The sequence below is a fragment of the Hippoglossus stenolepis genome, chromosome 8 (assembly GCF_022539355.2).
Source record: "Hippoglossus stenolepis isolate QCI-W04-F060 chromosome 8, HSTE1.2, whole genome shotgun sequence".
Lineage (NCBI taxonomy): Eukaryota > Metazoa > Chordata > Actinopteri > Pleuronectiformes > Pleuronectidae > Hippoglossus > Hippoglossus stenolepis.
In genome coordinates, this window is record NC_061490.1 from 18,773,061 (window position 1) to 18,785,205 (window position 12,145).

The 12,145-nt window shown below is 46.0% G+C and overlaps 1 protein-coding gene across 6 annotated transcripts in view; it reads left to right on the forward strand.

Moving 5' to 3' along the window:
- The window catches only part of cicb (capicua transcriptional repressor b), a 35,028-nt gene that overhangs the window by 17,471 nt on the left and 5,412 nt on the right, over nt 1-12,145 (forward strand). For 5 of the 6 annotated variants that reach the window (XM_035162556.2, XM_035162559.2, XM_035162558.2 and 2 more), the window contains exons 3-14: nt 5,187-5,336; nt 5,490-5,664; nt 6,222-6,333; nt 6,437-6,619; nt 6,716-6,848; nt 6,966-7,138; nt 7,506-7,644; nt 7,765-7,862; nt 7,957-8,950; nt 9,077-9,216; nt 9,364-9,524; nt 11,702-11,892. In XM_035162556.2, the coding sequence (XP_035018447.2) occupies nt 5,187-5,336; nt 5,490-5,664; nt 6,222-6,333; nt 6,437-6,619; nt 6,716-6,848; nt 6,966-7,138; nt 7,506-7,644; nt 7,765-7,862; nt 7,957-8,950; nt 9,077-9,216; nt 9,364-9,524; nt 11,702-11,892 (2,649 nt within the window). The remainder of the gene's footprint in view (nt 1-5,186; nt 5,337-5,489; nt 5,665-6,221; nt 6,334-6,436; nt 6,620-6,715; nt 6,849-6,965; nt 7,139-7,505; nt 7,645-7,764; nt 7,863-7,956; nt 8,951-9,076; nt 9,217-9,363; nt 9,525-11,701; nt 11,893-12,145) is intronic. The other variant, XM_035162562.2, reaches the window with a different exon arrangement.

Below are 12,145 nucleotides of genomic sequence, written 5' to 3' on the forward strand. Positions count from 1 at the left end.
TCACCACTTATCTCTATTTTATCTGACTAAGCGCAAAAAAATCGGTGGTTTCCCACCATCATCTTGTGTCTACCTCGCCTTCTCTGCACCATGACAAAAAAGCCAGCACAACAACATCTTAAAACATGTGGACAGTGCGTCAATCCAATCAGCGACGAGCTTTGACAATAGTGGGAACTTACCTTTTCCGGTGCATTGTTGTGTTTTGTGGTTTGCACTTCGTGACCACCATACTGAACTGACAATAATAATTTTACACAAACGGGTATATTGCTTGCAAGTCAATCAAGAATTTAGGCGTATTCAAACAGCTAAAGGGAAAGCTTATTAATCTGCTCTGAATAATAGGTCAGAAGTAGTTCATTACTGTAATGTTTATCTGTGGTTGAAACCACTGAGCAGCCGCAGTCATCCGTCATCTCCACCCCTGCCCTCTTTCAACCTCTTTTCCTCTCTGCCAAGTTGTCCAACTCCCTCCCCTCGACACGCTGGGTTTGCTGGATTGACTTGTTGAGAGCTCGGTGCAGTTGCCTTAATCTCCTACTCTCTCTCTTTCTCCTTGTCACTTATGCCTAAGAGTTTAACCCTTTCCTAAAAACCCTCTGGCTTTAAAAACAGGAACAAACAGTCACACCATATTTTCACATGACGCAAGTTGCTTCACTGATGCCAGCCAGCTGAGATAGAGAAAGGGCACGTGAGAGTTAAGTGGCGTATTGAGGTGGAGCTCAGGCACATAGCAAAGAAATCTTTTTGTTTGAGATGTCAGATCATTTCTTTGTTAACTCACTTGTAATGTGGGTGTATGATTGCACTGATCCCAATTCAAATGTGTATGTGTTCTTTTAAGGTTTGTAATCTCCGACTGAAGGGGTTCACTTTTTGTTACTACTGGCTTGTAGTAGTAATTAAGTCAGACAGTTTTGTGTTTGTCTCATGACTTTGGGTGAGAATGTCTTCTTGACTCTTACAGCATGAGGAGAAACCACATCACATGTGCCAGTCCTCCCTCTTTGAGTCTTAGTTGTGTTATACTTACCCAACATAAGTATCTTTATATGTTTTCCCTTTGTCTCTGCCTCTGTCCCCCCCCATCTCTGGCCCCCCACACCCTTCCTCCCTTTAAGAGAAGCTCTGTTTTCATAAGTTGTTTTCTCTCCACCCACCCACCCACCCACCTAACTACCCTCCTCCATACATCCCTCCCTCCCTGCTCGCCGGCCTCTCCTGCTGAAAATGACTCTCAGTCTATTTTTACCCTTCTCTCCACTCTTTGCCTGTTCCACCCATTTTCCCTCTCTTTTCTGACTACCCCTACTCTCCTGTTGTTGACTTCTCTTCTGTTCTGCGTCTCTCTCTCTCTCTCTCTCTCTCTCTCTCTCTCTCTCTCTCTCTCTCTCTCTCTCTCTCTCTCTCTCTCTCTCTCTCTCTGCTCCCCACACCAGTGTTGCATCAAAACATTTTAACTTCTTTCTGAAGGAGGCATTTGCATGATGGAGAGATGGAAAAAAAAGAGTTGTGGATTTGAATGGGCTTTTTGTGGTGGTAAAATGACATCACTTTGCCTCCCTACTGTCAGCAGCGCTCCCTAAACGCGAAGATATATCGCATTACCGGAGAAAAGGTTTCTAATCCTTCTCAGAAGTGGAAATACTGCTGATATATAATCCAGCTAGTGTTTGCTCTTGCTTGGAACAACTTTGTGAAAACACTCACGTAGCAGACAGGATGACCGTGCAGACTCCTATGGGTGTAATGGGTGTGGATGTGCGCTGTCATCTTGACCTCAGGGCCTCATCAACATCTAGACTGCACAGAGACCAAAAGCAGCGTGGCAGGGAATCTGCAGGTAGCTCACTAGTGCCACTCCGCATCGGATGGTCTCTGCGGGTATTGAATGTTGAGCATTTGTAAGGGGGAGGGATTTTATCTGACTTCTGTTAAGCCATTGGTTGGCCTACATCTGAGTGTCCGCTTTCCATTGGTCCTTTTAATGTGTCATTCACGGTTTACTACGAGCCCTGCACCTATGGCATAAAACCGGGGTGGGATTAAGTTGAAGAAACACAAAAAATACACACTTTTGAGGTAGTACTTTAAGGCCAACTTGTGTTTTTCGTGTATTCGCAGTGAAGTCACGTGTGGTTTGTATCGATCAGCTGTTCGTTTTTGAGATAACTTCAGTTTTTGTGTTGACAGGAGGAGCTGCTCGCGCCACCCCCGCCCCCATACACATTTGCATATGACTGGCATTCCAGCGCACACGCCGACCAATGAGCGTCCGCGGCGGGCTCGTGACGGGAGGCCTCGCTGGCCAATCGCCGAGCGGCAGGCGCGGAGGGAGGGCGGGACGAGGCTGGGCGAGGTTGACAGGACGAGGAGGAGGAGGAGGAGGGGGGGCGAAGAGTAGAGGGGGAAGGGGGGTGGGGGGTGGCAGCAAGCAGCCCAGTTTACAACAAGAGGAAGAGGGAGGGAAAGAGAAAGAAAAGGGCCGAGGCTCAGCGAGGGACCACCGGGCCAAAACACCGGAGTACACTCGGTAGCGGGAGTTGTGGAGATGCGGTGCGAGGAGTTTTGTGGAGCCGAACAACGCGCATAACTCCGGGTGCGACACCGCGGCTGGACGCTGTGAGCGCGCCGATGTAGTCCGCACCAAGTTGCGGCTAGCTAACCCGCTGCTGCGGACGGACGGACCTCACCGACGGCTTCTTTAACCCCATTACCCCCGCGTCGGGTGCTGTGTTCGGGCATCTTCTTCACCCAGTCCGCTTCCTAACGAGCTTGACCGAGGAGGAGGAGAACAGAGAACTGCGATCTATCCCCATTTTCTCCTCTATCGCCGACCGGAGCTAAGAGTCCTCCGCACCGTGCTCGCGTTCCTCGCCGCCGCGCTGTAGTCTCGTCTCAGTCGCTAGCTAAGCGTCAGGTTGGTGGTCAGATCGGCCAGGTAGGAAAAGGAAGCTGGTGGTTTTATGTTATTTTGTACTGGGATGAGCTAAAACCCTTTAAGCTAGTAGGAGGGACGATAGCGCGTGTGTGTGTGTGTTTGCTCCCTCGGTAAGCAGCCTGGTGTATAAGCACTGGGTGATGGATGAATGCACCAGATTTACAGTCAACCACATCTGCTTATGCGTAGTAAACAGGGACAAACCTAAGTTGATCGATTTCCTTTAATTGTTGATTCTGCGTCTTGGCAGGTGCATGGTTCAAATCCCGCGTTAAGAAAAGGGGGGAAAACAAGTTAGCATTTGGTGAAATGCACTTGTCAAACAGTCCTGGTGGGAATATTTTGGCAGCCAGTGCGTGTGAATACGCTTTTGTAGTTGAGACATGAGAACAATTGCGTTTCTTTTGCCTGTGTGTGTGTGCGAGTGCTGCACGACCAGGGGCGTTCCCGAGAGGTTGGTCCAATTTGGAGCGGTGCACTTGAGGCTCCGGTTGTTGCAAGAGACGGTTAAATCACACCCAATGTGCTTTATTATATGATTCAGCTTGTGTTTCATAACCACACAGTGTGCACTCTAATGTAATAACCAGACCCCCACCCACTCCCCCGCCACGCCACCAAGTTAGATGCAGCACTTTGGCTGTGATCGCCCCAATTTGCTTGTTGCAGTGCGGTCCAGCCTGATCGATACTGTGCCCTCCTGCCGCTGCCCTTCAGCTGTTCGACTCCGATGCTTCATGAGCTCCTCGATACCCGCCCAGCCCACCTGCCTGTAGCTCTCCTTTCACCACAGACCAAGGTTTGACATGGCCCAGGAGCACTGCGCAGTTACCGGTCGCGTGTGTTAATCCAGGCCGTGGATGGGCTCGAGGCCCTGTTAACCCCCTCATTGCCAAGCTGCTGTACTAATGTAAACAAACAGGGAGAGAGGGCATCGGGGGTAATTAGACCAAAGGGAGGAGGATCGTTGCCTTCGATAATAATCATCTTGTCAGTGCGTCGTCTAAACACTGTTTCGTTATTACAAATTTAGCTTGAGATTCCTGTGTTATTGGGATCGTTTGTTGTACATTGTGTCCGGTGTCTTGTGTTTTGTAACGAGTGCGATGTAAGATTGCGGCATTCTGCGATACGGAGTCTGCCTGACACACATTTCATTTTTTATTCGCGTTGGAATAAAGAAAGGACGCCTCTTTATGCCACATGTTAAAACCCTCATGGTGCATCGGGGTGATGCAGTAATAATCGTGAATGATGACTGCAACCTGTAGGGATGAGACGGATACAGACACCTCTGAGCACTTGTCGTCATCTGTGAGTTTATATCAGCTCGAGGTTTTTGGATTAATCATGTTGCCTTACCTGGATCCCTGTGTGTTGTAGAGGACAGATTTTTTTAAAGGACATATCACTGCATCTTTTTTTGGAGAAACATCAAGGATTTCATTGCACCATGTTCTCATCAGAGAATCCTCAGTATCTCCGCCAAGGATTAAGCATGTTTGGTTAGTCCATGTCACTTACCTACACTGTCCTTTTTGTCAAAACTGTACACGTGTGTTATTATTGTTTACTCGTATCACAAAACAATCCCTCAGTGTTGAAGCAACTTAATGCTTTTGGGGACCTAAAGGGGATCGATACCATTGCTGGAAAGTTTTCAATAATGGAAATAAAGATTATATCACTTAAACAGACCTCTCATTCATTTAAGAGGTTTCAAAATGTAACATCTTCTGGTCTCTGTCCAGTGTGTTTTGAGAACAAAGAGTCCTTTGGTACATTTGCTGCTGTTGGATTATTTAACCACTGAAGTCGGTGGAGGTGTCCTACTGTGGTAGTACTGAAATGATCAATAGATCTCAAAAACTGATATGGATCTTTTCTGCCTGGTGATTAATAATATTTACTTTGTATATACAACGTTAAATAGTCCCTGGTGAGTTGTGTATACTCCACACTGCCTGGCTCTAGGCTATGTCTTCGTTTTCATTTGTTTATTTGTGCTTCCATCAATTTGAGATAATAAAAGAATGCTTGATAAGACTTGTTTTAAAAATGATCAGAGCTTGTGATTTGAGTAAATAATAGTTTATGTGGGAGTGATGCATTGAGGGTCCTGATTCCCTAAATAAGGAAATAGACTCTCTTGAATGTGATATCTGAGCAGGGATCAGGAAGTTATAGACCTCAGATGGTGCTGGTTGTTAATAACAAATAATACTGTTTTCCTCTGCAGTGTGGACCAATGTAGAGCCCCGGTCAGTTCCAGTCTTCCCCTGGCATTCATTGGTCCCTTTCCTGGCCCCAACCCAATCAGATGCTCCTTCTCTGCCAGGGGAGGGCCAGCATCCAGTTAACCACCCCCAAGCAGCCAGTCTGAAGTCAGGTACTGAATATCTTTGCTGACCTACTGGCAGTAGAACATGTCCCACCATCAGTTTTATGTAATATTTTGGGAGATTTAATACTGTTTTGGGTAAAAAAATATTGCTTTCTTTCCCCATAAACAAGTATGCCTCTCTTTGTTGTTTTTCCTCAGAATGTCAGGGGGTGGCAGTGCTGTCACAGGAGCCTGCAGAGGCACCTCCCACTGTTGAAAGAGGTCCCCCGCCCCGACCTCCCCCCTCCTCTGATGAGCCGCCTCCAGAGAAGGAGAAAGGAGAGGCAGAGAGGGAGAGGCCTGACAGCGAGACAGAGAGTGATGTTGATGATCTGTTAGTGCAGTTTTTTTTTAATATAGTGTTTTTGTTTGAAAAGCTATGAGGTTACATGAACATATACAGACACTGCACATGCACCCTCATGTGTTTTCAGTATATAAGAGCAGTTATGTATTTGTCCAAAGCAGCCATCATAATAATTTTCTGTGTGGCATTGTGTACCCACACATACAGTTGGGGAGTGTGATATTTTCTCTATCCTCGCACTAATTTGGGCAGAAGAGCTCAGTGCCAGAACAAAGCAGATGGGAACAAAAGCATTCCATCTCTGTGCTCTATCACTATATGAAAGGAAGTGGCCAGGCTGTCAGCCATTGAAATGGATGAGCTATCTGCTGAATCTGCTGATGTATCTCATGGGAGATGAACTATTTGTGCTCCATGTCTACATCCAATAGACAGTATGTAAAACCTGATTTGAAGTAGAAAACTGCTCAGTTATTAATATTAAAGAGTAAAAGAGAGAAAGCTGTTTTTTGTGGAAGGCTACATGTTTTGTATTGATATCTAGTGAAGGTTATAAACACAGATGGTTTCTTGTCTCCTTTCAGCTTCCTTCCAGGAGTTGTACCAGAACCGCCTCTTGCTATATCACCGGTAAAGAGGCGCACTCAGTCCCTCAGTGCGCTGCCCAAAGATGGAGACAAGAGCAGCCCTGGAAAGGTAGCTCTTCCACTGCTTTTACCAGAACATCAAAATTCTCAATGTTCCTTTGAGTAAAATATGTAATGTAATGCCTGCCTGTCTTTATTGTTCACTTTCTCAGAGGGAGAAGGACCACATCCGGCGACCGATGAATGCATTCATGATTTTCAGTAAGCGCCATCGAGCATTGGTGCACCAGCGGCACCCAAACCAGGACAACAGGACAGTCAGCAAGATTCTTGGTGAATGGTGGTATGCCCTAGGACCCAAGGAGAAACAGAAGTACCATGATTTGGCTTTCCAGGTACAAATGCTTCTGAATTAACCAATATTTAATGTCCTATATTTTGCCCCCTACTTCCACTTACGCCCTCCTTCTTGTGCCCTCTACTTCCCCCAGGTAAAAGAGGCCCACTTTAAGGCGCACCCAGACTGGAAGTGGTGCAACAAAGACAGGAAGAAGTCCAGCTCCGAAGGCAGGGGAGTCCCAGGGGGCAAAGATATCAGAGAGAGGAGCATGTCTGAGTCCACAGGTTGGTAGTTTCAATGACCTTTCATGATTAGACCAACACACACACACACACAGTATACTTTTACAATAACGTTATTTTCTCCAGCCCTTTAACAGTCCTCCTCTCACCTCCTAATAGAGCCCCATTCTGTGGAGCTGAAGGGAGTTGGTCCAAGTCTGGTTGCTGAGAGGAGTACAGGAGAAGGTCATGTGGGCCAACTAACCCGACCCCGAGCCTTCTCTCAAAGTGCCATGCACAGCCTGGAGCGGAATGACAGGGGTAACACACAGGCTCTGGCAGAACTGGCACAGGTAAGAAGACATTAGATCAGCATGTGGACCTAGAAAGTTGATTGTGTAACATGCAATCTGCCATTTTGCAAACAACAAAATAGTGTCAGTCTTCACTGCTGGAGATAAACAGCCTTTTAGCTTGCAGCTATAGCATACTTTTTTTTTTTTCGAGATGGATTTGCTCTTTACAAAGATTTCAACATTTTAACAGTGTGGCAACCGTGACAGTAATATTAAATTAGTACATTTTATATTTTATATCAAAATATCGAAAACACAAACAAATTTGCTTCATATGAATAAGAAAATACAAACAAGTAGTAAATCCTAGTCTCTTAAATCTGTTATCAAGAATCTGATTAGGTCTTTTATTTAATGATTTCAGATGTGTGGGGATGGTGGCAGCCAGTTTTCCAGTCATGCCCCACCCCTGCCGCAGTCCCAGCGGGGGGTCAGTGAGGACATGACTAGTGACGAGGAGCGCATGGTCATCTGTGAGGAGGAGGGAGATGATGATGTCATCGGTGAGAAATCAGACCTACTCCACTCATAATTTGGTTTATTAGAGATATATTTGTTCCTGTTCTTCTCACTATGTACACATTGCATGAATGCAGCATTAGTGTATGTTTTATTGTTCACAGAGGACCCCTATCCTAGCACTTCCATAGACCTCAAGTGTAAGGAGCGGGTGACTGACAGCGACAGTGATAATGGTTCTGCAGACGAAGGCGATCGAAAGGTAACATTATTAATTTGTCATTTAAAAGTTGTTGCCTTCTATGGTATCTTTCTTTGCTCTAAATATTTTTCTGTCCATCTGCCTTTCTTCTCAGAGAGTTTTTGCCCCAGTCATCTGCTCCACTGCGTCATCCTCCTCCTCACACCACACACCTCATGTCAGGAGTGTCTCACTGTCCTCTTACCCCACCAGCAGGCGTTATGATGAGGGGAGATCAGGTGGGGGTGGGTTTTCAGATCACAGGAGGAAGGAAAGAGGAGAAGGAGAGGGTAAAGACATATATGGGGGAGAGGGAGGAGGAAGAGGAATACAAGCCTCCTCTCTGTCCCTCTCTTCTGGCCAGTCAGTCATTTCCACTTCTCCGGCTGGAGGGCATCTGTCGTCAGTTGGTTCACTGGGTGGGAACCCACTACTGGGCATTGGCGCTGTGAGGGTGGCGTCTACGGTGGTGACCAATGTAATGCGTCCTGTTATCAGCACACCTCTCCCCATCGCCAGTAAACCCAGAGATGGAGGCTCTTCATCCAGCCCTCATCTGGTGGAGAGGAGGTCCCTGACTCCCCATCAGCAGCCGCACCTTCTGATTGGTTCAGGACCAGGGGGTGGGTACTACTCTTCTTCATCACCTAATCCTGTAGGTGGAGGCATAGGCCCAGGTGGTGTAGTGACTAATTTGGTGTTAGGAGGGGCTTTGTCTGCTCAACCCACTGTCCAGCTCATCACCCCCTCCCCCCACCCGCATTCCCTGCATCATCAGGCCCATACCTCTACTATTTCAGCTCTGCATAGCCAAACCAATGGGCCCCTGTCTGTGCCCATGCTTCAGCCCCAGTTCCTTCCTGCTTCCTCCCTGGCACCCCCTGGGGGTAAAGCCATCACACAAGTTCAGTACATCCTGCCCACTCTACCTGCCAACACCAACCCCAAGAGTCCACCTCAGCAGCTCAGCCAGCCAACCAGTATCTTCAACCTGCCCACAGCTCCACCCACACACATGTCCCTGGCCAATGGAAAGCAGCAGGGTACAGGTTCACTGACAGGATATACGTCCAGCCCTGCAATGGGAGTGGTCAGCCCTGGACCCCGAGGTGAGAGCTTTAAATCATCACTCATGACGATGCCTCAGGCGCACATTGGTAATCAATTACATAGGTTATTGTGGTGACTCCTGATAAAATGCTCATCCCCTTTCTCTCTCTCTGTACTTGCCTCAGTGCAAACACAGTCTCCGGGGCTCCAGGGTAAAATGCTTGTTCCCATGGCAACAGTACGGACTGCACCAGCCCCTGCCCAGCAGTATCCCATTGTGGCTCCGCCTCTTCCTGTCCAGAACGGCGCTCAGACCGGAAGCAAGGTCAGTGAGCACTTTACTGGAAACACTGGCATGAGTACTTTAGAATTGTGTCCATTTTGTTCAAATTATTGCTCATCACTGACACTGCCTATTCACACTTTTGTATTTGTCCTTCCTTCATGGCTTTCTCTCTCGATGCCTCTGCAGATCATTCAGATTGCACCAATGCCAGTAGTCCAGTCCCAGCTCCAACAGGGGGGGGCAGTGCACTCTGCCAGCCCCTTCCCTGTAGCAATGGGCACAGCTGCTGTGATGGCTCCAGGATCAGCCCCCTCCCAGACTGTACTCCTGCCACCAGCATCCACCAGGTAGGAAACACGTGAGAAAAACTCCACTGAGAGAATTAATATGGATCCTTTAGCTCTTTATCCTACGACACCACCACTATGGAATTGTCATTTTGCACTTATCATATCTGGTGCTAATTAAAAAAAATATGATAGCCAGCAACAGACAAACACACTACTTTGGTACTCCATAATAAACAAAACAGTACGGGTATGTTTTCAATCAAGTAGTCAAAATTGGCTGTGTATGATGAATTTGTTGAAAGCCAGAATTTAAGCTAGATCTGTTTTCCTTTTTACAAACCTCCCTGTAACAGCTTTGATGCCTCAAGTTTGTCTTATACATGTGTGTAATCCTGACTAATGAAATGGATAAAAGTTACTCTTGTGTGAGGAGCAGTGAGGATAAACTGTCAATGGTAAAATGAGTTTAATGAGTCAGTGTGTATTTTGGCTCGTCTTCCTCAATAGCTAAATTTACTTACTGACCTCTGTTTTCCAGTTTTGCTATGTTCTGACGAAGAGCAGGAAAAAGGGTTTTCAAGTTCCATTAACGTCTGGACACAAGAGCTCTCTTTATTACACTTATGTTTAAGTCCACATATTACATCCTATAATGGAGTCCGATGTTTAAAAGCTATCTCCTTTAGGCAGACAGATGAAATACAGATGAACCCAAAACACTCTTACAGCTCCAATGTCTGAACGGGGCTATTAACAAATGACAGTGTGCCAGTAAAGGTTGACTCAGCCCTGACTAACAGACACACAAGTACATAACACTTCAGAATATAACGGTTATGCTACAGCGTTTATCTTATCCTGTGTACATGTTCTATAAACCCTTCTGCATTTAGAAAAAGTATTTCAACTCATGGGCAAAGTTGGATCTGCACTGAGCCAAATAGTTAGTTCATGTCTCTTAAATTTTTATTGTGTTTTCACGTTGTCCATGCATCTGTCTGTCATTTCATTCTTGGGGTCTCAGGTCAAGGTTGCTTGTGATTTCACACAATATTTTTGGGGACTATTTAATGTGATATATCAAGATTGCTTTGAGTGAAAGTCTTCAAATTTGGCCAAAAGATTCACATATAAATGTGTTGTTAGGAATCTGTCAACTTTGAGTCTAAGTGGCCATAAGTGAAGAATTTATCCATTTATTATGACTAAATACTCTAACTACCTTTTTTGTTAAATTCCTTCAAGCCTTTGTTACATATGAGTCTGGACAGACGTGGATGTTAACTGCAACTTGACTTGTAAGGTGCAGTCATAAGATAAGAGAACAGAATGGTTTAGATTATCCAAAGAACTAGTAAATATTGACAATTCCCTTGAAACAATCTTTAATGAAGTGTGTCCAAAAATAGAAAGCACTCATTTCAAATCGTTTTCAACTGGGTCACTTCATTTTTTACTGAGGTTCTAAATGGAATAAAAAGGTCAATTTAAACAGATAATAGAAGCTTTTTGCTAATTGCTGTTCAACAGGAGTCCCTCTCAGTTGTCTGTTCTTTGTGGTTCATGGATTAAGTTCAGCCACATTCTGGTACTTGACTGAGTTTAGTTGGCATTAATGAATCCAAACAGCAGGAAGTTGTCGCGGCGGTGGTCCGGACTTCTTAAAGCATAGCGAGCAGACAATGTGAGAAACAAAAACTCCAGCAGGGGTGCAGCTGTAGCGGTGCAGCTCTATTCTAGATGTGTTAGTCATGGCGCTGGTGGCCCAAGTTTGCCTCTGACTGCCACCCCCACACTACCTCTCAGCTTCTCTCACACACACACACACACACACACACACACACACACACACACACACACACACACACACACACACACACACACACACACACACACACACACACACACACACACACACACACACACACACACACACACACACACACACACACAGAACCTATAGCACTAGTCATTGGGAGCTGCTCGCTGTGCTGTACACTCACCCACTGACCCCACTGCAGCACTTCTCTTTTTGTCCTCCTCTTTCTTTCTAATCATGTCTCTGTTCCCGTCCTCTCTATTCTGCCTCGTTATTGTACTCCAACACCTTCTGTCACTGCTACTACACCTCTCGACATTTTTCATTACAAAAACGTCATCTTCTCCCTCCTCCATCTCTCTTTGCTGCCTTCATTTTTCTCTCTCCTCTAATCACCTCTCCTGCTCCGGTTCAGGATCACCTATGTCCAGTCCACTCCAGGGGTCCCATCCACTCTTCCTCTGGTCTCCACAACAACAGGCTCCTCTCCCTCCCAGCAAGCTATGCCAGTGCCTGGATCTGCATATGTTCCCTCGTCCTTAGCAACACCTGGGTTTACAGCCATTGCACAACCTGGACAGACATTGGTTCAGCCACTGATTGCAGGTCAGTGCCTCTGAATGATGACTTCACAGCTTCTGTTCTTTATATGTGAAGTGTTTGCTTTGAAGGTATTGTATAAAATGTGCTTAATGAAAGGCCTTTGGGAAAAATCTGGCTCTCCAACAAAGATATATTTGGCCTCCTGTCAAATGTTGAAGATAGTTATTTTGATACCAATGTAAATACAAGGCTCATTAAAATCTCAGTGTATATGATCGCATAATATTTAATACAGCACCAACATCCAGATTTTTAC